Raw genomic sequence first — 26,966 nt, forward strand, 5'->3', positions numbered from 1 at the left:
AGTTAGTATTCAAGACTGGAACACAGATCCTCTGACTCTGGCTCTCTTGATGTTATAACCAGCTATGTTTTTGGCAGCATGTATGGGGCAAGGGAAGTGTGGGGATTATGGAAGCCCTTGGAATGTGAGAATGGACCTTAGTTCCTTCTCTTTCTGGTTAGAGAGGGCTGAGTATTGCACCCACGGAGTCCCAGGAGAATCTTCCAAGTTTACTCTTGCAGTGGGAGGCGTGTGAGCTGTGGGACCAGGTAATGACGCTATGGCAGAATGTAAAAGAAGACAAATCTGTTACAAGACTTGTGTTTCCCGGGGCCAAAGCACTAAGGGCAAGAGGAGATGGTTGGGAGGGTTGTGTAGACAGCCAGCTCAGAATGGGGATGTGGAGTTCGGCATCCCTCCTGACGTGTGCCTCAGTGTTCCCAAAGCTGTCACAGGTAAGTCCGACGCAACCCTCGGCAAATCAGAGTAGGGAGGGACTAGCAAAGAGGTCAATTGTACCTCTTTGCCAGCTCTGCCTGCCGGCGTTGGCCTGGAGCTCGGGAGCTGGGTAGGAAGTCATTCCCGCTGGTTGTTTGCCCGCATTCTCCGCCTTCCTCAAGTCGCCTAACCAATGAGAGAGCTACGGACGGGCCGCCGTAGGACGCTTCCACTTTCCCGTGTCTGGGAGAGGTTAGCCAATCAATGGGAACTTGATGGTTGCTAAGAAACATTTGAGTTTGGCTCCACCCATGCTTAGGGTTTTGGCCAATGAAAATTTAGACTTTGGACTGTTGCCGCGAAACCAGTGAGATTAGTTCCACCGCCTAAATGTTTCGGCGCCTGCGCAGATTGGGGAAAGTTCTGGAAGACAGCGGAGGTGCCGCCATTTTGCGGGAAGAGGAGAAGCTCCGACTGCCGTGCTGCTTTTACTGCTGAGACTCTGGAAAATAGCCCTGCTTCGCGCCCCCAACACACCCAAAGGAACGGAGGAAACCGGGGCCCCCTGCGGGGACCCGGAACTGGTGAGAAACCCCGAAACCTGGTCCCTCCGCGACGTCACCTATGCGTGACGTCGGCGCACGGCGCCTCCCCCTGACGTCACAGGCAGAAAATGGCGTCAAGCGCAGAGTCAGGCAAACTTTTAAAAACAAACAAAGAAAAATTGTTTACTTTGATTTGGAAGTGTTCGCTACCTAAATGAAGCCCGCTGGCATGGATTTAGGGATCGGCACCCTCGTGGGTATATCTCTTAATGGTGAAGGTGCTGTCTTAAGGATCCCAGTGACTGATATCTTTCCAGGTCCCCCTCTGCCCTGACGTTTAGGGTCGTCCATACCGGGGCGGTCTGACAGAGCTCGCAGGTTCGGGTTTCAGCTCTTAGTGCTACCACTCCGAGAGAGGCTAGGGAACTGAGATTTCTTCCTCAGTCTTCAGTCTCTGGAAGACTCGTGTTCACTCTGTCGCCTCGGGGCTTTCCCTCTTTTTTTAACCACACATTCCGTGGCTGTACCGGAGGATAGTGAGGCTTCATAAGAGGTTTTTAGCATGGGACACTGGCCCTCGCAGAGACCATGCCAGTCGGTTGCTTATAGTAAGGACCATTTTTTGAAGTGTAGCCTTGGCTTGTTACGCAGCATGGGGAATGTTTTTTATCTTACTGCTCCTGTTCTTAATTAAGCTGTCTTCAGTTTGGAGGTGTTTGTGTCCAGCTCTGTGACTGTGGACCCAGGAGGTGATCACCCTTTGGGACTCAGCATGTGGTGAATTTTGCCTGAACTGAGCTGACAGTGGTTTTTCACTCTCTTTTGTCCCTTAAGCAGTGGGGCCTAAGTTAAGTGCTTGTTTGGGTCTTGACTGTGCGTTGATAGAGCCCCGAGACTTGCATGATTGTGGGCCCGCCCTTAATGCAGTTTTTGGAGCTGGGATGGACTAAGGCTCTTACAGTGTCTTAATGGATGGGATTGAATGGACTTTGACCCATGATTTGGGACATGGGAAGAATTTGAAAACTCCCAGTGTGAAAATGCATGGTGTTTGGGACTTTACTGCTTCTAGGATATCTGAAAAGATGCACCAAACCTAGTGAGATTTCATTTCAAAATGTGCTGGTGTTGTGTGTATCTTTGTTTAAAGGGATTCATTCATTTCTGAGTACCTGAGTGAAAACTTTACTTGATAGGTGGTGGTTCGTTTGTGGACTTAAGTGAAAGTTTTGTGTGTTTAAGTAATTCCTACCCTGTACTAGCAGTCAACAGAGAGCAATTACTGAAGTCCGAAGCATTTCATTTGGGGAGGAAAAAGATTGTAAAAATATAAAGAGGAGCTGTATGACACCTAGAGAACTTGTATAGACCTGGCAGCGAAAATGACTGGAAGAAACAGAACATCAAAACCTTTAAAGAACCATTTTTCCACAATAGGCCAAATAGTATGTATTAAAATTAGCCAGGTTCCTAATATTTTGAAGTATATGCTGCCTCATACCTAGAAGACACATAATAAGGTGTGACTGAGGGGAGTAATTCTTTTGATAAACCTGTCAGAACAATCATTATTCAGATGAGTATGTATTTAAAACTAGACATCTTGGGGTGCCTGGCTGGCTCAGTCTGTAGAGTGTGACTCTTGAACTCAGGGTTGTAAGTTTGAGCACCATGTTAGACGTAGGGATTACTTAAAAATGAAATCTTAGGGACATCTAGGTGGCTCAGTCAGTTAAGCATCTGACTTCGACTCAAGTCATGATCTCACAGCTTGTGAGTTGGAGCCCCACATCAGACTCTGTGCTAACAGCTCAGAGCCTGGAGCCTGCTTTAGATTCTGTGTCTCCTCTCTCTCTGCCCCTCCCTGGCTCATACTGTCTCTTTCTCTCTCTCAGAAATAAATATTTAAAAATTTTTAAAAACCCCCAAAATCATAAATAAATGAATAAATAAGTAAATAAAACTAGACATATTAGTATGCTGTGTACTCTTCTTTTTAAAATCTTTAAAGTTCTGGAAAACAGCATGGAGGTTCCTCAAAAAACTAAAAATAGAACTACCCAATGACCCAGCAATTGCACTACTAGGCATTTATCCACGGGATACAGGTGTGATCTTTTGAAGGGACACATGCACCCCCATGTTTATAGCACACTATCAACAGTAGCCAAAGTATGGAAAGAGCCCAAATGTCCGTCGATGGATGAATGGGTAAAGAAAATGTGGTATATATATATACAATGGAGTATTACTTGGCAATCAAAAAGAATGAAATCTTGCCATTTGCAACTAGGTGGCTGGAACTGGAGGGTATTGTGCAAAGTGAAATTAGAGAAAGACAAAAATCATATGACTTCACTCATATGAGACAAAACAGATGAACATAAAGGAAGGGAAACAAAAATAATATAAAAACGGAGGGGGACAAAACAGAAGAGACTCAGAAGTATGGAGAACAAACTGAGGGTTACTGGAGGGGTTGTGGGAGGGGGGATGGGCTAAATGGGTAAGAGGCACTAAGGAATCTACTCCTGAAATCATTGTTGCACTAAATGCTCATTTGGATATAAATTTAAAAAAATAAAAAATAAAATTAGAAAAATCTTTAAAGTTAAGTTGTAAAGTACAGGAGAGAGGTAATTTGATCGACTTGATGAGACATTAGACTTAGAGTCAGGGGACCTTAATCAAGAGTCAGCTCTTCCATTTGAGCTTTGTGGCTCTGGGCAGTTCATAAAACCTCAGTTTTTTTCATTGTGCATTGGGTCTGACAGCTGCCTGTGACATACATTACCTTTGGTTGTTAAACAAACGTATGATGTTACTTATAATAAGCAGTTGAGTTCACCGGTTTTTAGACACAGCTATTTAATCTTGATTTGAATTCCATTTTAAGTCTTAAATTTGTCTCCAAGTAATTTTTTTCTTTTCTTAACTTTTTTTTAAGTTTATTTAAAAAAATTTTTTTAATGTTTATTTATTATTGAGAGACAGAGAGAAACAGGGCATAAGAAGGGAAGGGGCAGAGAGGGAGACACAGAATCCAAAACACGCTCCAGGCTCCGAGCTGTCAGCACAGAGCTAGTCGCAGGGCTCGAATTCATGAATCATGAGATTATGACCTAGGTTGAAGTCAGATGCTCACCCGACTGAGCCACCCAGGTGCCCCAAAGTTTATTTATTTTTGAGAGAGAGGGAGAGAGAGAGAATCCCAAGCAGACTCTGCACTCTTGGCACAGAGCCTGATGTGGGTCTTGAACTCACAAACCTCGAGATCATGACCTGAGTTGAAACCAAGAGTCATATGCTTAACAGACTGAGCCACCCAGGTGCCCATGGCTCCAAGTAATTTTTATTTTATTGTTTTGCTCTTTCCAAGAATCTTGTTTCTGAAACAAGCTTAGTTCAGTGCCTAGCAATATCAGGTACTGTAAATGACAAATGGAACGATTAATTTTATTTTTGCATCACTTAGTTTATATTAGTATGTTTATACTCATTGTTAACTCATCAAAATAGGCTGTGGGCTTTGAGGGCAACAAGGACAGCATCATTGGATAATGCATTAGCTCCTTTAAAGAGGGCAAAGCTCTTGGGGATATGGAAAGTCTGGTTATGATTAGCTTCCTTGTACAGAAATTCTTCAGATTAGTTGGAGGGTTGTGTTTTTTTTTTTTTTTTTTGTCAGATTTACTGAGATATAATTGATCTAAAATAAAACTGTACACATTAAAGTGTACAATTTGATGTTTAAACACCCATGAAACCAACACCCCCAAAAGTTTCCTCTGCCCTTTTATAATTCTTTCTTCCTTTCCCCTGCCCACCTCGTCCATCCCTAGGCAACCACTCATCTGCTTTCTGCCAGTACAAGTTAGTTTGCATTTCCTAGAATTTTATATAAATGGAAGCATATGGTATATACTTTATCTGGTCTTATTTTTTTCACTCAGCAAAATTATTTTGAAATTCATCCATGTTCTATATATTGATAATTCCAGACCAGTATTTTTTTTTTTTAATAATTTAGCCTACTGATTTTATTTGATATCTTCTGGTTTTTGTTTGTTTGTTTTTTAATTTGACAGGCCTGTGGTGGACAGTCTTGGGAAGGATGATTGCTAGGTGTGAAAGCTCGGGGGAGGCAGGAAGTCTTACTCTGCCTACCTAGACAGGCTTCAAAGTGGAATTGGTTAAGCCTGTCTTAATCATAATCTTTCTGAGTTACCTGAATTCTAGTTGCTGTTGTACGCAAGATGCTTACTGATGAGTTGCCTAATTATTGATATTTGAGTAGGGTATGTGGGGGAAAGAGCTTAAGGCAGATCTGCATTCTGGTGTTGTTTTGTCTTGTTCCTGATTTGTACTCTTTCACTTTTACCTTTTTATTGGAAACGTGTGTCTGTTTCTGTGATTGACGTGTAAACCAGTTATATATACAGAATTTTGGAACTGTAGAATGGAGGCCTAGCGTCTACTGTAAAACGAATAGTAATTTTGAATACCAACGCTTTGTTTTCACAGGACAGGGTCCATATTGTAGTTTCTTCCTACCTATTCAGTTTCCTTCTCAACCCTTGAGCTTTTCTGAGCCACAGAGCTGAACTAGTTAAGGTTTATAATGTACAAAAATAAACCTAGAGTAAGCAACAGCCAGGAAGATCCCTTTGGAATTCAAGAAACAGAACTGTATATTCTGAAGTCTGTTTCTTGGAGAAGGAAGGGAATGTGGGGTGCCAGAAGGGGAGGAAAAATACGAGTTTCTCACATATCCATGTCTTCTCCTCAGATCTGCTACGATGGCGTCCGATGACTTTGATATAGTGATTGAAGCCATGCTGGAGGCTCCCTATAAAAAAGAAGAGGTAATACTCCCACTTTACTCCTAGAATTGGGTTAGTAAGAAGAGCAGTTCTAGGTCATCAGTTTCAGCATTTTGTGAATCCTTTTTTCCTGCTTGTTTATTATGTGTTGTGGCTATTCGTAAAAGTCATAGTCTTTTAGCGCACCCCGCTCTCCAGCTCTCATATTCAAAGACATGCTGGCAGAGAGGCTCCCAAAGCTGGGGGTGTGGGGGAGAGGTTTGGGCAGGGCATAATGTGCTAGGAATTAGTACTTTGCTCAAAGCTCTCAGTGACACACTAGAAAGTCAATGTATCTCAAACCTAAATAATTTCTCACTCTCCTGGGAAATAGATGTCAGTGGAACCAATGTTGGGTAGCTAAAGTTTTGACAAAATCTGTCACTCTGATCTCTTTTTGATTTTCTCTCTTCCTATTTTATTCCTTTTGTTAGGAGATTGGGTGCCCAGAAACTGACTAGATAATTGTGAGCTTTGATTTCATAATCAAATCTCTGTCCACTTTTGTTCTTTTGTTGCCCAGTGGAATGTGTGTGTTGCCACCTTGTGCCTTGTGACGTTTTTCCTGGCTAACCCTTTAGGATGATCAGCAAAGGAAAGAAGTTCAAAAAGATGGCCCCAGCAACACCAACGCCAGCAGCAACGGCAACAGTGGCAGTGGTACCAGTGGGAGCAGTGCCAGTGCGGAGGCAAGCAAGTGAGTGTGGTGTGGAGAAATGGGCTGGCAGCTGGGGGAAAGGAAGCAACCATGTCCATGAGAGAAACAGCCAGAACAGGGAGATGGTTGCTTAGAAGACTGCTGACTTTTAGTGATGGCTCCACTGGGTCCTGGGAATAACGGTGACTTGGTTTGATGTTCTTCTAGTCTTCACATTCCTGCCTAGATTTGTGGATTTGTTCTAGCATCAGTATATTTTAATTGAATAAAACAGCAAGAGGACCCCTGATTTGGAGACAGCAGCTTTGGCCTGGCTTTGGGGGGGAAACGGCCACTCCAGATGCCTGACAATATCCAGGGCTGTGTGCAAGCTCGTGTTGCGCGGTTACTGTGAACTCCTGCCACGTCATCTTGGGCACTTTGGTCTTTTACTGCCGTTCCACCCTGGCCTTTCTTTTGTTTCTTTTCCTTGGGGGGAGAGAATAAAACATTCTCAATAAGTTATCCCCTCTTTCCCAGGAAAAAGAGGAGTCGGAGCCCTAGTAAAAGCAGGGATAGAAAGCGCAGGTAAGTAATTGTGGGGACTTTTGGATTTTGAGGATTGCTATAAGTGGAAAGATACCAGGGAAAGCTCTCCATCAAAGGCCAGAAGAGGTTGGTTTGTCCTTCAGCAAACTCAGTAGTGCCTTCCACCTATAGTCGCAGTCGAGATCGGGACCGGCACAGGCGGAGAAGCACTCGGAGCCGAAGTCGAGAGCGGCAGCGTCGCCACCGCAGCCGGAGCTGGGACCGTCGGCACAGTAGTGAGTCACGCAGTCGGGACCGGCGGCGTGAGGATCGTGTGCGTTACAGGAGCCCGCCACTTGCCACTGGGTAACGCCTCTCACCAATCTAATGGCCTTTGTGTTGTAGTCTGGATAAAACCAGTGTGCTGTGCTTCCTGCCTGGGGATGCTTACAACCTGATGTGATGGGCAGGAGACCTTGTTATTGGAGGGGTGGTGTTGAGAATTCCCGTGAGGTGAAGTGCTGGAATCTGGTTTTCTCGTGTTAGAAGACTGAGCATTGGACTAGTGCGAATGACATTGAATGACACGATTTTCCGTTTGTTGTTCTCTGTTCCATAGGCGTAGGTATGCGCACAGTAAGAGTCCTCATTTCAGAGAGAAGAGCCCAGTCAGGTGAGTGGATAATGAGCTTTCCCAGGGATTGTGAGGTGTGAATAAAAAGCCGTTTGAGCTGGAATACAGGAACTTGTAGTGCTTGAGTGTAGCTAGAAAACAAGGACTGTGTATCGGAGCGGGTGTCTCAATAAATTGTACTTGTTCTTTAGGGAACCAATTGATAATCTGAGTCCCGAGGAGCGTGATGCCCGCACGGTTTTCTGTATGCAGTTAGCTGCCCGCATTCGGCCTCGAGACCTGGAGGACTTTTTCTCTGCTGTCGGCAAGGTAACCTTCCCTCCCTTAGTTTTCATCCATGTGGCCTATTTTCTGTCCATCCTCCCTTATGCCCAACTCAGGATTTCCTTCTTGCCCCGGATAGGTTCGTGACGTCCGGATCATCTCAGATCGGAATTCCCGTCGTTCTAAGGGCATCGCCTACGTAGAATTCTGTGAGATCCAGTCTGTGCCACTGGCCATTGGGCTGACTGGGCAGCGGCTGCTTGGAGTGCCCATCATTGTCCAGGCCTCACAGGTGAGCAGGCTGAAAACCTGACACAAGAAGATGGGGTTGAAGGTGGGAGGTATGGGATGTGACCCGTCATTTCCTCCTTGCCTAGGCTGAGAAAAACCGACTGGCAGCCATGGCTAACAACCTGCAGAAGGGCAGTGGTGGACCAATGCGCCTCTATGTGGGCTCCCTGCACTTCAATATCACTGAAGACATGCTCCGGGGCATCTTTGAGCCCTTTGGCAAAGTGAGTAGAAAGTGATGGAAACCTCTGAAGGGAATTGGAAAAAGTGGGGAGGGTGAGTGTACCTCTTTATTCTGACCACGATTAAGGCACTGCATCCATCGAACGGGCATGTAGGTCCACACTGGGAAAGTTAGGCTCCATCTTTGTCTTCATAGTGCTCAGTAAACAGGTCAGTCAGGCACCGTGAAATCAAATAATGGGGTGCAGATTAAGGTTGGTCAGGAGAGGTGGTTTGGAAAGAGATGGCATTTGTCTCTTCTTTAAAAATTTGGGGGCCCCTGTGTGGCTCAGTCGGTTAAGAGTCTGACTCTTTTTTTATTTTTTTTATTTTAATTTTTTTTTTTTTCAACGTTTTTAATTTATTTTTTGGGACAGAGAGAGACAGAGCATGAACGGGGGAGGGTCAGAGAGAGAGGGAGACACAGAATCAGAAGCAGGCTCCAGGCTCTGAGCCATCAGCCCAGAGCCCGACGCGGGGCTCGAACTCACGGACCGCGAGATCGCGACCTGGCTGAAGTCGGACGCTTAACCGACTGCGCCACCCAGGCGCCCCAAGAGTCTGACTCTTGATCTCTGCTCAGATCATGAACTCACAGTTCATGAGATTGAGCCCTGTGTCGTTGGGCTCTGTGCTATCAGTGAGCCTGCTTGGGATTCTCTCCCCCTCTTTGTCTACCTTTTCCCCGCTTGAGTGTATGCATGCACTCTCTCTCAAAATAAATAAGCTTCAAAAAAAGAAAAGATTTGGGAGAGTTGAAATCGATTGGCTGGAAGGTTAGAGGTAGTGTGAACAGTCAGGTAGGAAAGCTCAAAGGTGGGGGTTAGCCCAAAGATTGTTAATAATTTCTGCCTCTTCTACAGATTGATAATATTGTCCTGATGAAGGATTCAGATACAGGCCGTTCTAAAGGTTATGGTTTCATTACGGTAAGTTTCTGGTCTTGAAGTTTTGAATTTCAGCGTGGGTTTGTCCACTTGTCTGATTCTGCAGCTCAGCCTCCTCCTCCTCCTTTAGGAACTGTCTAAATGACTCATAAGCCTTGGTGCCTGAAGCTTGGACTAGCCTTCCTCCCCTTGAGATGAGTGCATTGCTTGAGATCTTGGCTTTGCTCCCACACTCTGTCAGTGGCCCTGGCATGGGGGTGTCCAGGAGTTCAACCAGCTTCCCTGGTGCTGCAACTTGCTTTTTGGGTAATAGTAATGATTTCAGGCAGCAGCTAAAAGGTTGGGGGCATGAGGGAGGTTAGATGTGGGCTTTTGTAGACATGCTTCATGGAATTGGTGTTTTCATGATAGTGGAAATAGAGATTTATATTTTTTTCTGGCACTATCCCATTTGAAGGAGTTTCTCCACTGAGAAATATCTTTATGTTTAAAGACAGCTATAGTGAGAATAGTGGGGCTGTGTGTTACCTTTTCCTGACACTGTCACAAAATTACTTCCAGTTCCCATAACTGGTTCTTCCAGCCCTGTGTGACTCCAGGCTGAAGACTGGCTGCCAGCCACAGAGTCTCACAGAAGCTGATATTTCCTGGGTTTAGTCCAGGAAGCATACACCCCCCACAGTTGCCTGCAGGGCAGAGGAGAGTTAGGTTGTGTTCTGCACAGGTGAGGTATTGCTCACCTCAGAAGTATCCAGTAAAGGCAAGCCACCTACACCACCTGCCTAGGAATTGTCAGTACCAACGTGCCAGGCCCTAGGGCAGGTGCCACCAGAATAAACAAAGCCAGCTCTGGTATTCATGGTGGCAAGTACCTCTTCTAACACCTTGTGTGACTCAGTTGCAGAAAAATGTTGGTGAGGCCTTTTTGCCCTTGCGCTGCTGCCTTTTTGATCAACACCCATGACACTTAAATAGCAGACTGGAATCTTTTCTACACTAGGCAGCTCTGGTGACGCTGATGAAAGGGACTGGGGAGTGGAGCCCTCTGATCGACAGCACTGGTGTAGGCGTAGGGGTGGGGTGCAGTCTTGCTCTCCACGCCAGGGTGCGCTCCCCCCTGCGACTGAACTCTGGAGTTCCAGATTCCTTTTTCTTGAGTGAGAACTGAAACTGACTAGTCCAAAGGGCTGAGATAAAATAAAAGTCCAGGAGTTTGGGCCCCTTAGCCTGTCTTACTTCCATTTTATCTGGTCATTTGTGAAACAGTCTGTCAGGGTAGGCACTCTATGGGTAAAGATTTTTTTTTTTTTTTTTTTTTTTTTTTGTGTTGTTAGGTTTTTAGTGTAGCTGGAAGATTGAAGTGATTGCCATTTAGTCAGTTGGAAAAGGTCCTTTTTACCCCATTTTGGGAGGATGGGGACTTTAGGTCACATTCCCTGTGACAGAAAAGTTTGTGCCATGGTGAGCATGCAGTTTTCCTGGGATAGCGAGACTAGGGAATAGTAGTGGGGTTTTGAGAGCATGTCTGTGTCCGGGAAGTGACTGATACGGCCTGGGTTTCTTGTAGTTCTCAGACTCCGAGTGTGCTCGGCGAGCCCTGGAACAGCTGAATGGCTTTGAGCTTGCTGGTCGACCTATGAGAGTTGGTCATGTGACTGAGCGACTGGATGGTGGCACAGACATCACTTTTCCGGATGGGGACCAGGAGCTGGATCTGGGATCAGCAGGTGGACGTTTGCAGCTCATGGCCAAATTGGCAGAAGGTGGAGAGAGTTTCTCTGCAGAGTGAAGAACATGGGGTTGAATTTTAGATCGGAGGTTGGGACTTAACCCCACCTTTTCTTTCCCTTTTAGGCTCTGGAATGCAGCTGCCTACTACCACAGCTGCTGCTGCTGCTGCTGCTGCTGCTGCCCAGGCTGCTGCTGCCTTGCAACTGAATGGGACAGTTCCCTTGGGGGCCCTGAACCCTGCGGCTCTGACTGGTAGACTTAAACTTGGGAAAGGGAGGAATTGGGTTGGGGCCTGGAAAGAAGGAATACTATGTGCTCACCAACTCATTGTGCCTCTCTTTTTGCAGCTCTGAGTCCAGCCCTGAACCTCGCCTCCCAAGCAATCGCCTCCCAGTGCTTCCAGCTTTCCAGCCTCTTTACCCCTCAGACCATGTGAGTCTCAGGGTCTGGTATTCATGGTGGCAAGTGCCATGTCTTTGGTTATTTTCTTTCCTTTGGTTTCCCATTTACCTCTTCTCCTTGCCATAGGTAAATCAGTGGCTCAGTACACTGCCTCCCTGTGCCTCTGGGTGCCACTCCCTTTTCCACGTCTACCCTTCCATGGCCCCTTCTCTCCATTTTGTGGACCAAGCTATCCTGAGGGCGTGGATGTTGACTCTGTGGGAATTGGGGCCACCTTTAGACTCCAAGAAGAGCTCCTGCCCAGGGCCCCATCGGGAATGGACTCTGCTGAGCAAAGCCAGTAGTTGAAGAGGACAGAATCTGCACCTATATTGAACACCTGTTTTTCCGTGTGTGTCATCTCCTGGGATGACCTTCATTGCTCTCTCCGACCAACTCTTAGTGATTCCTCGATTCCTCCCCCGTTGGGAAGGCCGTAGGGCATTAACTGAGGGAACTAACCTCTCTCCTTTTCCTGTACTTTTACCCTACAATCTGTTGAGGAAAACCCTTGAAGACCTCTAGTCCAAGAGGACTTTGCAGTTTGGAAGGTGAACCTTGAAAGTGCTGGCTTGCTGCTGCACAGGCCCTGGAAGATGGCATGGACATGAACATTGTGAAGCCTTCCTTGGGTCTCAGCTTGAGGCCAGAACTGCTACTGTGGGCTCAGCCTCTTACTGAGAAGTATGGGAGTAATCTGTCCTGCCAGGCATTTTGGATGTCTTAGGGGCATCCAGGAGTTGAGTGAAAGGTGGGGTACTTCTCTAGTAGGTTCCATCTTCCTCTGTATAGTTTTCCTTCCTCCCAGGTCTTTCCTGTGGCCCAGGGTGGGAGGATGGAGAGGAGGCTGCTATTCTCTACCACTTCCCATGTGCCTCTACCATGGGCTCAACCCCAGCTGTTAAAGCTGCTCCTGTCCCCTACCTGGGCACATGTGAGCCCTTCTCACTGGATTTTATACCCTTGTGTCTGTGTACATAAAATTGTGTGTGTGTGTGTGTCTGTGTGTGTGTATGTGTACACGTATACACATACACATACACATACGTATAAACTTTGTATAAAAGGCAAGCTCCACTGTTGTGGCGGCTGCTGCCCATGTGTGTGTGGTCTCAGTCAGTTGGTGTATCTGTCTGATGTTAATAACTTTTCATGAGCCAAAACCGTGAATGGTTCTAGGATATAAAACATTTGTAATGCCTTTCTGTTTTTTCCCTTTGATTTTGTTTTATCTAACGTTCTTTAGAAATTAAAATGGACGAAAGGCACACGCCTGGATGGAGTTCCCAGTCTGTATCTGCATTACACCTTTAGCCCCATTGTCTCCTCCGTTTGTCTTCATCTTAACTATTTCCAAACCTACCTTGCCCACTGGACACACTTCCCAAGGCTGTGTCTCTGCGTCTAAGGGACAGATCTTGTCTTTCCACCAGATGGCAGTGTGACAGTAGCACATTCTGCTCCTCAAGTGGCTAGAGGTGTTCGAGATCTTGAGCAGCTTAAGTACCAGGGAAGCCTAAGCTCACCAGTTTTACCATTAGCCTCTGTGCCCGCTTTTGGCCCTCATTGTAATGGAAATCCCAGTCTGGTATCCAAAGGGGCTTGGGGGTCTTATATCAGGGCTCCCCAGGCCTTAAATCTGCTATTCCTTGGTCAGTCCCCTCAAGTCTTGTTTTCCATATATGGCTCTGCTTGAGATAACACAGGCTAGGACCAGTGAATTCCAGAAAGCTGAGTATCCCAGGAATCGCCCTGAGGAAGGGGATGCACATCTCTTTTCTCTGCCGGCTTTGTAAGATCTGTGACAAGGGGCCTGCCAGACTGGCTCACCAGTTAGGGACCAGCCTAGAGAAGAAGGTCTGAGGTTCAGGGGCAGAGCTCTGTGGGACTCCCCCATTCTCTTCTGGTCTCTATGGCAACAGAATGTTAAGACTGTATTGTCATGCTAAAAATATGGATAATTGCTGTTAGGTTTTAATTTGTCAGCTCTTAGACTTCTAACCAGAGTGAACAGTTTTTGGTGATACTAGCTTCTGGGGTTGCTTTTCACACAGAAGTATTAAGTACTTGGTGCCTGCTTGTGGTATAAAAGGCCACTGGGACCCAGGACTAGGTCTTGATTCCTCCTATCCCAAGTACTGACCAGGCCCGACCCTGCTTACCTGCTGAGATCAGCCAAGATGGGGTGTGTTCATGGTGGTATGGCTGTATAGGCTGGTGCAGCCTCATTTGCTGCTACGGTTGCCTTTGCCACCACCTCCACCCTTTCCTGTTCTAATTTGCTCTCTTGGCCCGGGGGATAGGACAGAGGATACATTGTTTTTAGGTAGCAGCTGGCTGTGGCCCAGTCCCCCTGTAGTTATTGATTTGGCTGCTAATGCATCCTGAAAAGTACAGTGTGGACCATTTTTGTTAGTCATCCTGAGGCAATGGACTGGGCCGTCTCATGGCAGTTTTGAACTCTTCCAAACCATAAATACCCACAGGCTTTGCCTCCCTGCCCTCCTCAGATGGGTGTCTATCTTTGCTTGGTTTCCTTATATTCCCATCCTTGCCTCCTTTGGTCTTCCTGCACTTTGGTTCCTGCCACCCTTCTTAGTTCCTCATACAGCCTCTTGTTGGGAGAGGGAGCGTGGTGGAAGTGAGGAAACATCTAAGACAGTTACTCTAGTCTTAATCCATATAAGGTGACAGCATCTAGTGGGTGACAGCTGGAGTCACTGCATGTGACTCAGTGCCTTCTTGTTACTCATGCCTGCATTGGAGGTGGTTGGAGTAGAGAGGAGGGGGCAGCAAACAGCCTCTGTGCCCAGCCTAAGGTAAAAGAAACCTTCAACCTCTCTTGTCTGGGCATGGCACCTGGGGCGAAGGTAGAGGAGAGACTGACCCGGATCCTCTACTAGCATAGAATTTCCCAACTGTCCTCAGTTCTAAACAGATGTTCACCTGACATTTGGCTTCTAGCCCATGCTTCTGCCTTTTCTAAGGCAGTGGTGTTTTCCTCCCTGTTCTCTAAACTTCTTTGTTCTTGAAATTGAGTTTCTGCCTACTTCCTTCTTAGGTTCCAACAACCCCCGATGTGAGCTACCAGAGGAAGCAGGTGTTTACCCTTTGAACCTTTAGTCCTGGTGCTTATGCAGAAGGAAAATAAGTTTACACCTTGAAGGGAGATGGTCAGCCGCAGCCTCTCCTTTTTCTGTTAAGGAAGGGGTCTGGTGAGAATCCGGAAGTAATATTTAGACAGGGAGAAAAGGCTGTCCTGGCTTCGGAAAGTAGGAGGGGGTATAATGATGACTGTTAACATCGGTGCAGGGTGGTCCCGTCGTTGTGGGTTAGGCATTGTTCTAATCACTTCGTATGTATAGAGTTGCTTCAACCTCACAGTGACCTCTGAGGCAGACTCTTTTATCATCTTTGTGAACAAGGAAGAGGCTACCCAAAGTGTAAGTAACCTGCCCTGCGATTACACAAGTGAGTTTGGGATTCCAATCCAGGCAGTCTAGCTTCACATTCCTGGATCCTAATCTCAGCCTGCCTCTTGTGGAAGCCAAGGCCTTGGAGTCACTTTTCCTGTCTCTGTACCCAGAGTTCTCAGTATGTCCTGAACTTTTCCTCTTCCACGTCTGCTCATCTTGTTCTCTTTTTGCTCCTCTCCTGCTGGTTAAAATCCTGTCCATTAAGACTCTGAAGCTTTGCTAGTTGGTTTCCCTTTTCAGTATTCTTTGTCCCATTAGAAGTCTCATTCTGTCTTTATTTACAGTTCTCGACTACAGTTCTCTACAGTAACCTCTACTAGTAGATGGTGATAGCCCAATGAGACAAGGCATCAACATGTCTTTTTCACTATTGCTTTCCTTCGCACATATTAGATGTCTTGAATTAATTTCCCCTCTGTTCAAGTCAGAGCTAAGCTTTCCAATGTCCATCCTGGCCTCCTCCTCCATTCATTCCTCACCCTCCAAGAGAGAAAGCAGCTTTACTCTTTTTGGTGTTACCATGGTAGCCTGTGATGCTTTGTCAAAAATGCTGCTTCCCATCCAACAGAGACGGATATTTCCATGGCAACCAGGTGAAGTCAATAGTCATGAGCTGGATCCAGGAAAGAAATTCTGGTCTCAGAACTGTGTCTGAACCTTCTGGCTTCAAACATTCCTTCTCTTCTCTCCCAACTCTTACATTTATATCCAGAACTGATGTGCTCAGTGTGCTCTTGGTTGAGAGAGCTCTGAGAGGTGAAGCAGACCAACCAGTTTAGATCATACGGGAAGGTGGAGGCAAGGAAAGAGCTGATCATAGCTCACTTTTAAAAGTTGGATGAGTTCTGTTAGCTTTCCCAGATGATCTCCTCTCAAGAGCCCTTAAGGAGTTGGCTGCAGTTACTGGAGAGCCATTAAGCAGTTATTTTTTAGGGCAATGGTAGATGGATGAGGGCCCTGAAGACTGGAAAGGAGCCAGTCAATGCTAGATTGCAGAAAGGAGAAGCAATGACCTTGGAAATCAGAGACTTGTCAAACTCTAGCCAATGTCCCAGAAAGGAAGGGAGCTTCAGTCAGCTTTCAGGCATCATGAAGCCTACTTGTTTAGAATGGGTGGTGCTGAAAATTAGCCTTTTCTGAACTGGGTTGGGCCCAACCAAGTCAGGAGACATCCACCCTGTAGCAGAATGGTCACCCTCTGGGGCAATACCACATGGTTCAGATAGCTCTTCTGTCACAAACCAGCTGAATAAACTTGGATGTTCATCACTTCTCTAACCTCGACTCTCCTTCTGTAAAAGGGAAATGATGACAATAGTACCTGTCTCAGGGACATTGTGAGGATGCAATGAAATGATTGTGCTGAGGGCTTAGAACTTGATAGCTTGTCATTACTACTTGTCATAGCTACTGCCATCACTATCCCCATTCCTCTGGATGCCTACACACTTGACTCTCTACCTGACCTCATCTTCCAACCTCAAAGAATGCTTAATATATGCAGGGAGAGAAGTGAAGGTGAGGCAATGGTGAAAGTAAGTCTCAATTGTTCCTGGACTAAAGTCCCAAGCTCCCTAGGTCCTGGGTCACAAGCAGCTTAGTTTTCAGAAAAACCAGTCACACTGGCTCAATCTCTTTTTATGCCTGAAACTATAAATCAGAGCGAGATGGCTTTGAAAAATCAATGTGATTCTCTCCCTCCCCACCCCCTCAGGTACCTTCAGGGTACCTAGTGCCCTTTGCTTTGTCTGGCCGGGGAAAATCCTAGTGGTGTCTGCTACAGCCCTTTGCTTAACCTCCCTCCTGACCTTCCGCAGGTGCTCCTGTAGCACCTGCCATCACTGGTCTCCAGAACTCTGACAATTTCCTTTCAGATAAATGTTTTAAATCAGCACAGGTACTCTGCCTAAAGACATTATAACCTGAACAAACAATGGAACACTAGGCAGTATAATACCATCACTGAGGCTTTGGTTGCCAATCACCCCCCTCCTTCCCCATCCTCTTCAAAACAACACAACTCACAGGGGATTACCTGTGAGTCCTATGGGAGGCAAGTTGGACTTTGTGGACTGCAACTTAAATACTTTTTTATTTATCTTTTTAAGCAATCTCTACACCCAGGGTGGGACTCAAACCCACAACCTCAAGATCAAGAGTCGCACGTTCCACTGACCAAGCCAGCCAGGCACACCTTAAATTTGTATCTCCAGGGTGCTGCTCTGCTTGAGAGGTTAGCAAGCTGTCTGGATGCCTGAATAAGGGACCTGGACACAGGTTGTAAAAAGCATTACTTCCACAGCTCATTTGTATAATGTTTGACAAATTACAAAGATACTTGGATTTGTATTTAGTCCTTATGACTATCCTACAAGGTAGGTAATGTTATCTTCATTTTACAGTTGGGAGAGCTGAGGTTCAGAAAGGCAAAGACGTTGAGAGTGGTGTCCTCCATCCAGAAAATCGTGGGACTAAGTGCTAATTAAAATGTTTGCAAGGCCCACATTGAGTCTGTATTTGCATCTTGAGTCTACAAGGCGACCGAGCCATGGAGCATGGCATCAAGCTACATACAGATGAGGGGCACCTGGCTGGCCCAAAGATGGGTTGGGCTGGTGGAGTGTGCGACCCTTAATCTCGGGGTTATGAGTTCTAGCCCCACATTAGAGGTAGAGATTACCTAAAAAAAAAAAAAAAAAAAAAAAAAGATGATAAAGTACTAAGCAGCAAGATGCTGCTTATTGGTTTTGGGGTCCCTTGACAACTTGGCTGTACCATCCACCCAAATTTGGCTGCCTTCTTACAGGAAGGGTATTTACCTCACATGGCGGGCTGCCCACCATGTCTGTGTCTCCTGTGCATTTGCTCATGTAGTTTCACCACAGGGAGTTTTTTCTTCTTTCCCCCATCTATCCACAGCTTACATATATCTGTTAAGGCCCAGCTCCTAAAATCTGTCTTTAAATTCTGTTTCTTCCATTCAGAATTCTTAGAGCTCAGGACATAGCCCTCAGATAGTCAAAATGCGGTACAGTTTGCTGTTGTTGGCCCTGGTAGTGCTATTACCACCTTGTCCCATCTCTCCAGCTCATTTGTAAGCTCCCTGAGGGCAGGGATAGTGTCACCTGTATTTGTTTTTCCCATAAGGCCCAGCACAGTGACTGGCCTATGGCAGTACTTGAGGGGAACAACAAGTATTTGTGGATGAAAGTCTAGGAAAAATTGACTTAGACTGATGTGGATAGAATTATGCTACATTAATAAAAAGATGTATATGTATGGGTGGACTTTCTGGGAATGAGGGTTTAACCCAGAAGACTTGTGAAACGCTCTTCCACAACTGGCAGCCTTTTAGAAGACGAAAGGGGCGCCTGGGTGGCTTGGTCAGTTAAGCGTCTGACTTCGGCTCAGGTCATGATCTCGTGGTTCGTGGGTTCGACCCCATGTCAGGCTCTGTGTTCACAGCTTGGAGTCTAGAGCCTGCTTCAGATTCTGTGTCTCCTTCTCTCTCTGCCCCTCCCTGCTCATGCTATGTCTCTGTCTCAAAAATAAATAAAACATTAAAAAACAGTTTAGGAGAGGAGAGACCCTGTCCAGTCTCTCTAGAGAGGGTTAGATGCAGCAGGGCACAAAGGCCCAGCTCTGAGCAGAGGCCCAGAGCAGAGAGATGCTTTCCAAGATGCAGGGCAGGCCTCATCTCTGGCCCCTCAGAGCAGAGCACACACAGCTCATGCTCTCAGCCAGTGAGGAGGCCTTGTGGGCCAGAAATCATGGGGGTCACAGGGGCCAGCTGGTAAAGGAGCAGAGACAAGATTGCAGTGGTTAAGAGGAGAATGAGGGCAGAGAAGACCTTACCTGGCACAAGCAGCTCAAGCCCCAGGGTCCTTTGCTGGTCTCTCACAGCGGCCCAGACCAGCAGCCTGGCACTATGCCTTGATCAGAGGGAGGTAGAAGAATGGCCTGGCTCTCGCAGAAGACCCCACTTTCCAAGTCTGACGGGAGCGTGGCTTCAGCTTCCGTCTGTTCTGAGCTCGTCCCTGTAGGCGTCTGGAGGGAACACACAGATGGGTTGGGCTGATGGGACTGGCTGAGTTAGGGGGAGGGAAGCCTGTGGTGCGTGCAGTCCCCCTCCTGGGGGAGGCCCTGCCGCCACCACCATCATCTTCAGTATGCATATTTTCAGCTTCAGCCACGTGAAAGGCACTGGACCTTTTTCCCCATCCGCCCCTTTGGCCACATTTGACCACTGGTGGTAGTCTTCCACTTTAAAAGCCCTCCTCCTAGGGCACCTGGGTGGTTCAGTGGGTTAAGTGTCTGACTTTGACTTGGGTCATGATCTATCAGTCTCGTGAGTGAGTTTGAGCCCTGCTCAGGCTCTGCTGACAGCTTAGAGCCTGGAGCCTGCTTCAGATTCTGTGTACCCGCCCTCCTCTGCCTCTTCCCTGTTCACACTCTGTCTTGCTCTGTCTTGCTCTCTCAAAAATAAAGAAATGTTAAAAAAAAACAAAAATCTCCTCTTGGGGTGCCTGGCTGGCTCAGTTGGTAAAGTATGCTACTGTTGCTCTCAGGGTTGTGAGTCTGACCCCCCGGCGCTAGGCATAGAGTTTAAAAAAAAAAAAAAAAAGGCCTCCTTCCTTGGCACTGGCCACTATCTGCACAATTCTAGTCCTTCCATGGCCTGCCTCTGTGGTGGTTACATCTCCACCTTCTTCTTTCTCTAGAACATCAAGGTTGTGTTTTGTTTTACATTATTTTATTTAGTTTTTGAACAGGTGATATACGCCATAGTTAAACATTCAAAAGGAACAAAAAGGGCACACGATGAAAAGTACACTTCCTACACCTGTCTTGCCCCCACCCAACTGCCCTCCCCGGCAGCAATCAGTAACATCCTGGTTTGTCATTTGTTGGGTCACAGACCCCTTTGGCAATCTATGAAATCTATGCACACTATTCTCAAGTGCATGACTGCATGGGCACATGAATTGTCCCACTTCACAAGAATCACAGCCCCTAAAGCCCATGTGTGATCTGAGGCAAGGATCCCAGCCAGTATTGTATCCTCTCCCTTTGTACCTCCCTTAGCATGATTTGTGGGGCCTGGGGCAAAATTAAAATGCAGGGCTCCTCGCTCAAAGATTTTCAAGGCCGCAATAGCAACACATTCTACTGAGCACGGGGTGCCGTGTGACTGCTGCTCATCCTTTCCTCTAGCTCCTCTGCTGCCATCTTTTTTTTAATAAAACGTTTTTAAAAATTTTTAAATAATGTATTTATGTTATTTATTTTTGAGAGAGAGAGAGAGAGCATGAGCAGGGGAAGGGCAGAGAGACAGAGGAAGACACAGAATCTGAAGCAGGTTCCAGGCTCTGAGCTGTCAGCACAGAGCCCGACGCGGGGCTGGAAGCAGTGAACCACAAGATCATGACCTGAGTGGAAGGAAGTGGGACACTTAACCAACTGAGCCACCCAGGCGCCCCTCTACTACCATCTTTATGGGAATTATTCTCATTTTTGTATCTTTTGCCCTAACTTGTTCTGAATTTCAGACCCAGATCTTTGGAGAGCTGCCGAAACCCCATATGGATATTCTTCTAGCATCGCAAACTCAAGAGTCTCCAAAATGGATCCATTTACCCATGTCCTCCTCTGCCCTCTAACTCCCAGTTCCTCACCCACCACCTAAGACTCCCGCCTGTACCCAGTCATCGCAGTCCTGACTCATACCTGTAGTGCCTCTCCTTTCCCACTGCCTTCTCCCTATGGTCGGCACTTCATTACCTTCCAATATGTAAAGTTAATTGCCCGCTAACCTCAGCTTCTCAGGCCTTATCTTTGCTGCCCCAGTCCATGCACCTCTCCCAGCCTCCTCTGCCCAAGGACCATCCTGCTCATGTCACTTCCATACCCAAAGACCTGTGGTGACTCACTGCCTGCAGGCTTGGGCACAAACTCCTTTGCCTGCTATTTAAGGTACTTAAAAGTAGGGTTCCAAACCTTCTACTCTGTGCTCATCTCTTACCCCCTCCCCTTAATGTCCCTAAGGTTTCAACCCAGCCATCTGTCTTTTAATGGGCCCAGTGTGTTTTTATGCATTTTACATTTTGAAGTGGCTCTGTTCACGGTCCCTAGAGTTTCCTGGCCTATTCCCCCATAGCCATGTAACTTCTCTGGCCTTTTCACCACAGCCACTGCCCATGGCCCCGGCCATCGTGTTGCTTACATTTCTTCTAGTGACCTTCTTCTTCTTCCCCTCATCCTTACTGGAGCGGGAACCTCCGATACAAAGCTGGATAAAATTAAGTATCAAGCAGACATGAGTGGGATCCCTGCTCTGTTGCTTACTAACCTCAGGCAAGTTACTTAAACTGTTTCTTCTACAGTATAAGAAGTAGTAATACCTTATATGGTCCTTAAAGAATTAACAGAGAAAAATTAATAAAGTCCTTAGGATAATGTCATTATTCATATTACCATCTCATAACCACTGATGCTGAACTGGTCCCCTTGGCTCCTTCCCACCAGCTACAAGGACTCGGGAGACATCTCATCCCTCCTCCATCAAGCTCTGGGAACCTGAGTGGGGTGGAGTGGAGGCCTGGCCCTCAGGTACTCAGGGAGCTATACTGCATGTCTGGGGTGAGGGGAGCTGCTGCCTCTGCTCTCTTTGTTCAAACTCGTGGCTCAGGCAGCAGAAGACGTGGGCGTCCCCAGGGGGAGACACTGACAGCTTCAGTTCTCACACGGGCTCTGCAGGTGACAGTTGGGAGGGTGGAGGCCTGCCAGGGGAGGTGCAGGCCGTCCCCATCATGCCCCAGCTGATGGGCCTCTCTGGTGGATGTGGGCCCCACCTTAAACCAGCCCAGGACAAAGCTCTGTATAGCTCTAGGTGCTAAATGTAGCCTCCAGCTTACTCTGCAGAATAAGGTGGTGTAAGGAGATGAGGTCTAGAGTCTATGGACCTGGTCCCATTGTTTCATTAAGTCACTAAATTACTTCTAGTATTTCCTTGCTCCTCTCCAGGGTTGTCTGCTCATTTACAAAGCGACAAGTTGGACCCAGCGATCTCTAAGGGCCTGTGGCTCCTTGTTACAGACTACAACCAAGACTGAGTCAGTTCTGAAGCCTCTGTAGAGGTAGGTTTAGGTTCTTTGCTCCTCTGGGCCTAAGTTTTGTCTCTAACAGTTTCCATCTACATCTATCCCTTCTGCAGGGCTTTTGAGAACAGAGTCAAAATGAGCAAATGTAGTAGAAAAGTTCTTTATTGAAAAGGGAAGGGTGGCTCTTTTGCTGGGGCCTCCTGGGCCCAGGGTGCTGCCTGCTCAGCTCTTAACAATGGCATCTGAAGGCAAGAGTCTGTCCAAACCTTACCTTAAAAGGGAAGTGCCATGATGTAGTGGTAAATCACAGAATCGATTCTGAAAAATGGCACTTCCAGGCCTTTGCCTTTAAGAACTTCTTAAAGGCAAAGTGGACAAGTGCAGCAGATAAGAGCCAGCACGTTTTGGGAAAAGTCTCAACGAAGCGTCTCCAGTGTTTTTACCTTTAAGGATGTCTTAAAGATGAGGCGTGTTCGCGCAGAGAACTGTAAAGGGGTCTACCAAGCACTTTTCCAGTTCTCACTTTTAGGGTCTCTTTACAGGAGAGGTGGTCAAGCGCGACTTAATAAAAGTCAAAGTAGCTCACGGAACTATATCCCCTCCTGCCCGTCAGAAGCCGCCTCGCTCGCCGACCGCAGCGTGCCCGCCCGCAGGTCTGCGTCCTCGCCTTCTAGGCGCTCTTGGGCGGGGAGGTAGCCAGGGCACGCGCGCGCGTGGTGGCAGGGCTGGGGGCGACGCCCACCAGGGGCTGGGGGCAGGGGGCCCGCCCCCCGCGGCCACACCCGCGCGCCCACGGACTTTTTGGTTTCCTAGACGGTCTTCACAAAGGAAGCCGGACGGGGGCGGGGCGGGGTGAAGGGGTGAGCTGAGGGCGCGGTGACCATGACGACCGCGGTGGCCATGACGACCGCGGCTCAGAGCACGGAGAGGTCGTGACACGACCTGGAGCGCTGCTTGAAGAACTTGGCGTTGCGCGGCACCAGGTTGGCAAGGAAGCGCTTGGCCTTCTTGGTGAGGCTCTCGCGGCGCGCGGGCGGCGCGGGGCCGTCGGGGCTGCCCCACTCGGGCCGCGGGCCCCCGGCACGGCTCCGGCCCCGCCGCAGCCGGATCTGGCGCACCGCGCCCTCGAAGAGCTCCCGCGTGTTGTGGTGCAGCGCCGCCGACGTCTCGATGTGCTTGCAGCTCAGTGTCCCTGCCAGGTGGCGGCCCTCTGCAGGAAGGGACAGGTTGAGGAGCCCGCGGGCTACACTGGGCCCGGGGTGGGGCCAGGCAAGGGTGGGCCTGGGGAGATGCCCGCTGTGCAGTACAAAGGGGTCCTAGCAGGTGAATCTCTTGCAACTGAGAACAGGCAGGGATCAGGTGGAGGGTCTTGGTGGTGCCGAGGGAAGGAGATAAAGGGGCCTTGGCGAAGAGGTGAGGAGTGAAGAGAAGGGGTTCTCCGGCGCTAGACATGGGTATTGGGAGTCTGCCCTTAGCCTGTCCTGGAAGGGTAGAAGGGCCTTGTGGAGAAGAGGTCACTTGGAATCTCCCCTGAGATTGCAAGTGTTAATTAGGTCCAGGATACTCACCCTCCAGTGAGACCTCCCGCGAGCGGGCTAGGTCGCTCTTGTTTCCAACGAGGATGACAGGGAGGTCGTGGTGGGGCCTCTCAGCCCGGAGCCGAAGTAGGGTCTCTGGAACTTTGGAGAAGCTTCGTCGGTCGGTGACTGAGAAGACGATGAGAAAGGCATCCCCGGTCTGAAGGCAGTGGTCCCGCAGCCACCCCCCTGCGTCCCCCTGCATGTGGGCAGAGAGTGGTGGGATGTCAGGGCTGGAGGCATGGGAGAACCTGTTCCCCACCTACATCTCAAGGATGAGGAATCTGGATGTGAGGGAGAAGCCACCTGCTTAGGACAGCAGAGTTAGTTAATGGCATAATCTCCATCCCTAGAGTGTGTTGTGGAGGAGAAAGTAATTTGTAATGTGAGCCCCGCATGGGAGAATTGGGGAGATAGGGTCGTAGGCTAGGGTAGCCCATCCTACTTTCATATGCTTAAGCTCTTAACTTAAAAATGAATGCTCTTCAGCTGTATGTAATCTGGCCTCTCATTTCTATGTGGTAACCATTTTTGTCCAAATATTCATAAATCCTCACTTATTTCCCTTCCCTGATATTCCAGAGCCCTGAGCTCTTGTCCTGTCAGGTAAGACTCTTCCAGGCTGAAACACATATGGATGGGGTCAATTTCAGGGTGTGTAGCCTGGCTTGCAGCTTCAGGGTTTGTCAAATTCAGATCCTAACTTTCCTCAGGGTCAGAAGATCCTGGAAAGACAGCGGCTCTCAGTGCCATGGTATGCACATTGATGTGGGCCTTTGCTCTCTGGATGACACATATGAAAGGTCATACGTCCAGTACATATTAAAACCAGGGCCTACAGAGCCACCCGCCTTCAGCCAGACTTTGCCCCTCCCCAGCTCTCCTAGGTTTCATTGCCTGCTTACAGCCGTGTCTTAGTTCTTACCTGTTCCCAGATGTCATAAACAATTAGAGTCACTTCCTCCTTATCCACCATGATGCGTCTTTCATAGGTATCCTCTGCTGGGAAATAAGGACAAGGAATAGAGCCCATCAGGAGGCTCCCCAACACTCATGAGACCTGGTAACCAGGGAAGCCTCAGATCCCAGCACCAGGGACCCCCTCCAGGGAGGTTGCCACAGAAAGCATTGAAGTAACTTGTCTTAGGTTTTGGCCTCTGGGGGCTGCTCATGCCTCTTGCATCCCTGACTAGGGGTCCGCAGGTGCCTTTGACCCTTTCAGGGTTTCCCCTCCAAATACCTGGGTTCTCTGGCTCATGAGCACTATCTCCCTGGAGACCGCCGAAAGTGCCTGCTAGGGTGCTCTTGCCCACGCCGCTCTCCCCTACCAGCATGACCTTGAAGATGCCATCTTGTTCGGTGGGGGCTGCCTCCCCCGAGCCCAAGGAGTCAGAGGAGCCAGAGGATGAGGCTTGAGGTGGCCAGTCAAGTTCATCTATAGCTTGGGCACGCTGCAGCTGGTGCTTGTAGGGAACAGGCATACTGCCTCTTCGTCTGGGTGCCCCTGGGGCCGGTGGTGGCCCACCCCGGTCCAACCCTGCCAACAGCTTCTCTGGCTTCTTCAGCAGTGTGGCATCTGTTTCTGAGGCGGGGGGTAGGCAAAGAGAAGGAAGCTATGAGTGAAGGTATGCCTGGCCATCTGCAGAGGGCTCAATCCTGGCTGCTCTGGCTTCAGAGGCCCAGCTGATGACCATGCCCCAGAAGGAGCTGAGAATCTTTGGTCTGACTTCTTACCCTGAATTCCCTCAGAAGCCTGAACTGGTGGGGCTCTGAGGAGCTAAGCTGAAGGCTTAGCCAGTGTGGTTCCAGCCACAACCTGTTTAAAACATGCCCCATGCAGGGGACGCACCTGTGCGCAGGCTCGCACACCCACTCCCTCTTCACACTGACACACAGGCACACCCCCAGACTAGGCCTCTGGCCCTGAGGGCTGCCCCTGTTTCCACCAAGAGGCCCTGCCTTCCACTGCTTCCGCACTGGTTGTCCCCACACTGGGGAGGGGCACAGGGGATGAGAAGCTGAAGCTGCTGCCCAGGTTCTGGGGGGTGGGTACTGGTAGAGTCAAAAACTTTGTGGGGAGCCTATGCCGAGGGAAGGGCCTTTGCTCATTACGATGTGTGCATTGGGTCCCCCTCCACGGTGTGTGAGAATTGCCGCCTCTTTGCTTCTTCAAATGGCCCTCTAAGTGAGCACTCCTGGTGCATGGCTGTGTGTGAGAACCCTTCTGCATCTCTGACCTTCCCGTGAGTTCCAGAGAATCTTGTGTTCATGGTGAGGTAGAGGGAGGGAGGGAGAGAGGGAGAGAGCGGGAGCATGAGCGAGAGGGAGAGTGACAATGCATGGGTCAGGGTAACTGGAGGAAGAACGACAGACACAACAAAGGGGGATGGAGAGAGGCTGGAAATAGCCCAGGATCAATACTTGGCTGGCAGCCAGGGCCTCCTCGAGCCAGTGAAACCCTTACAACAGGTCCCCAGGGTAGCCCCCAGCCTGTGATTCCCAGGCTTGTGGGCTGCCCCTTTCCTTTCCCCCATCCCTCCTGCCCATCCCAGCCTCATGGGAATGAGGCTGACCTAGGGGCTAAGCACCAGTTTCCCCAGCGAAGCCCGGGAGTGATGGGGGGTGGGGGTGTTTAGGCAGCACTCCGCAGCCCCCAGCCCAGCCCAGCCTCAGTCCTGGTGTGAGCGGGAGGTTTCTCCACTTCCCGAGTTGCTGTTTGGGTTCAAGCTCCGTCGGCCGCCAGTTCTGACCTCCCCACCAGAGCTTCAGCTCCCACCCCCCGTGGTTTCTGCTGGAAACCTGCCCAGCTCAGCCCTCACCTGGTATGGGCGTCCCGGGGGGGGAGGCCTGGTGGCTGCCGGAGGGGCAGAGTGCTGTGGTTTCTGTGTCTGTGTCCATGTCCGTGTCCGTGTCGAGGTCCGTGTGCATCCGCGTGCGTGTGCAGCCCAGCCGCTTGCAGTCCCCGCTCCCTCACTCAGCAGCACTGTCAGCTTTTCCCTTAAATACCACCCCCCTTCCCCCCCCCCCCAACACCTGGGGAAGTTGTCCCGCCCCCTGATGAGGTCACACATGCTAATGAGCAGTGATGTCAGCGGGATTCCCTCCTTTCTGCCGCCCCCCCCCCGCCTTCCTTTGTGTGGCTTCCCTCTGGGAGCACACACACTGCGGAGTCTGGCTAAGACCTGAACAGACTGGAGTCAGAGGAGCAAAAGAGACAGGCATTCAGAGAAGTGGGCTGAGGGGTCAGTGGGTAAGGGAGTGGAGGATGGCCGGAGGCAAGGACCCAGGGACTGGGAGTCCAGGAACCAGGACTGTGCGTCATTTGTGTACTCTCAGCCTCCCAGCCCAGTGTCC

The 26,966-nt window shown here is 48.8% G+C and overlaps 2 protein-coding genes across 8 annotated transcripts; one reads left to right on the forward strand and one right to left on the reverse strand.

Annotated features, from left to right (window-relative positions):
- Nucleotides 1–716: 716 nt before the first annotated feature.
- On the forward strand, nucleotides 717–22,305 carry RBM23 (RNA binding motif protein 23). 6 transcript variants are annotated; one of them, XR_007453761.1, is made up of 15 exons: nucleotides 719–1,001; nucleotides 5,752–5,827; nucleotides 6,406–6,521; nucleotides 7,002–7,049; nucleotides 7,182–7,355; nucleotides 7,609–7,662; nucleotides 7,815–7,932; nucleotides 8,027–8,179; nucleotides 8,265–8,402; nucleotides 9,264–9,329; nucleotides 10,855–11,050; nucleotides 11,142–11,270; nucleotides 11,366–11,450; nucleotides 20,485–21,544; nucleotides 21,959–22,305. XR_007453761.1 is itself a non-coding variant. In XM_049613121.1 (14 exons), exons 2-14 carry the CDS (start codon nucleotides 5,762–5,764, stop codon nucleotides 20,531–20,533), a joined length of 1,392 nt encoding a protein of 463 aa, XP_049469078.1. In that variant the 5' UTR covers nucleotides 719–1,001; nucleotides 5,752–5,761; the 3' UTR covers nucleotides 20,534–22,305. The 6 variants fall into 6 exon arrangements, 5 of the variants coding, with proteins under 5 accessions (XP_049469081.1, XP_049469078.1, XP_049469082.1 ...); XM_049613121.1 differs by having other exon boundaries at nucleotides 20,485–22,305; XM_049613123.1 differs by lacking the exons at nucleotides 20,485–21,544; nucleotides 21,959–22,305 and adding an exon at nucleotides 11,547–17,651 and having other exon boundaries at nucleotides 723–1,001.
- Nucleotides 22,306–22,399: 94 nt separating this feature from the next.
- Nucleotides 22,400–26,598, reverse strand: REM2 (RRAD and GEM like GTPase 2). Of its 2 annotated transcripts, none has more exons than XM_049613127.1 (5): nucleotides 26,432–26,598; nucleotides 24,853–25,194; nucleotides 24,538–24,611; nucleotides 23,604–23,811; nucleotides 22,400–23,245 (listed from the first exon to the last, which is right to left on the reverse strand). In XM_049613127.1, exons 1-5 carry the CDS (start codon nucleotides 26,538–26,540, stop codon nucleotides 22,950–22,952), a joined length of 1,029 nt encoding a protein of 342 aa, XP_049469084.1. In that variant the 5' UTR covers nucleotides 26,541–26,598; the 3' UTR covers nucleotides 22,400–22,949. The 2 variants fall into 2 exon arrangements, with proteins under 2 accessions (XP_049469084.1, XP_049469083.1); XM_049613126.1 differs by having other exon boundaries at nucleotides 24,538–24,614.
- Between the last annotated feature and the right edge of the window lie 368 nt (nucleotides 26,599–26,966).

The sequence above is a fragment of the Panthera uncia genome (assembly GCF_023721935.1).
Source record: "Panthera uncia isolate 11264 chromosome B3 unlocalized genomic scaffold, Puncia_PCG_1.0 HiC_scaffold_1, whole genome shotgun sequence".
NCBI classification, from domain to species: domain Eukaryota; kingdom Metazoa; phylum Chordata; class Mammalia; order Carnivora; family Felidae; genus Panthera; species Panthera uncia.

What these genes read in the sequence shown, in the direction of transcription:
- RBM23 (XM_049613121.1), top strand. Translation starts at nt 5,762, where the DNA reads ATGGCGTCCGATGACTTTGATATAGTGATTGAAGCCATGCTGGAGGCT. An exon ending in TCATTGTCCAGGCCTCACAG is followed by an intron (nt 8,180 to 8,264) that starts GTGAGCAGGCTG and finishes CTCCTTGCCTAG; the next exon opens with GCTGAGAAAAACCGACTGGC. An exon ending in TCTTTGAGCCCTTTGGCAAA is followed by an intron (nt 8,403 to 9,263) that starts GTGAGTAGAAAG and finishes CCTCTTCTACAG; the next exon opens with ATTGATAATATTGTCCTGAT.
- REM2 (XM_049613126.1), bottom strand. Translation starts at nt 26,540, where the DNA reads ATGCACACGGACCTCGACACGGACACGGACATGGACACAGACACAGAA. An exon ending in TTTATGACATCTGGGAACAG is followed by an intron (nt 23,812 to 24,537) that starts GTAAGAACTAAG and finishes GCCCACATGCAG; the next exon opens with GGGGACGCAGGGGGGTGGCT. An exon ending in GCGGGAGGTCTCACTGGAGG is followed by an intron (nt 23,246 to 23,603) that starts GTGAGTATCCTG and finishes CCCTTCCTGCAG; the next exon opens with AGGGCCGCCACCTGGCAGGG.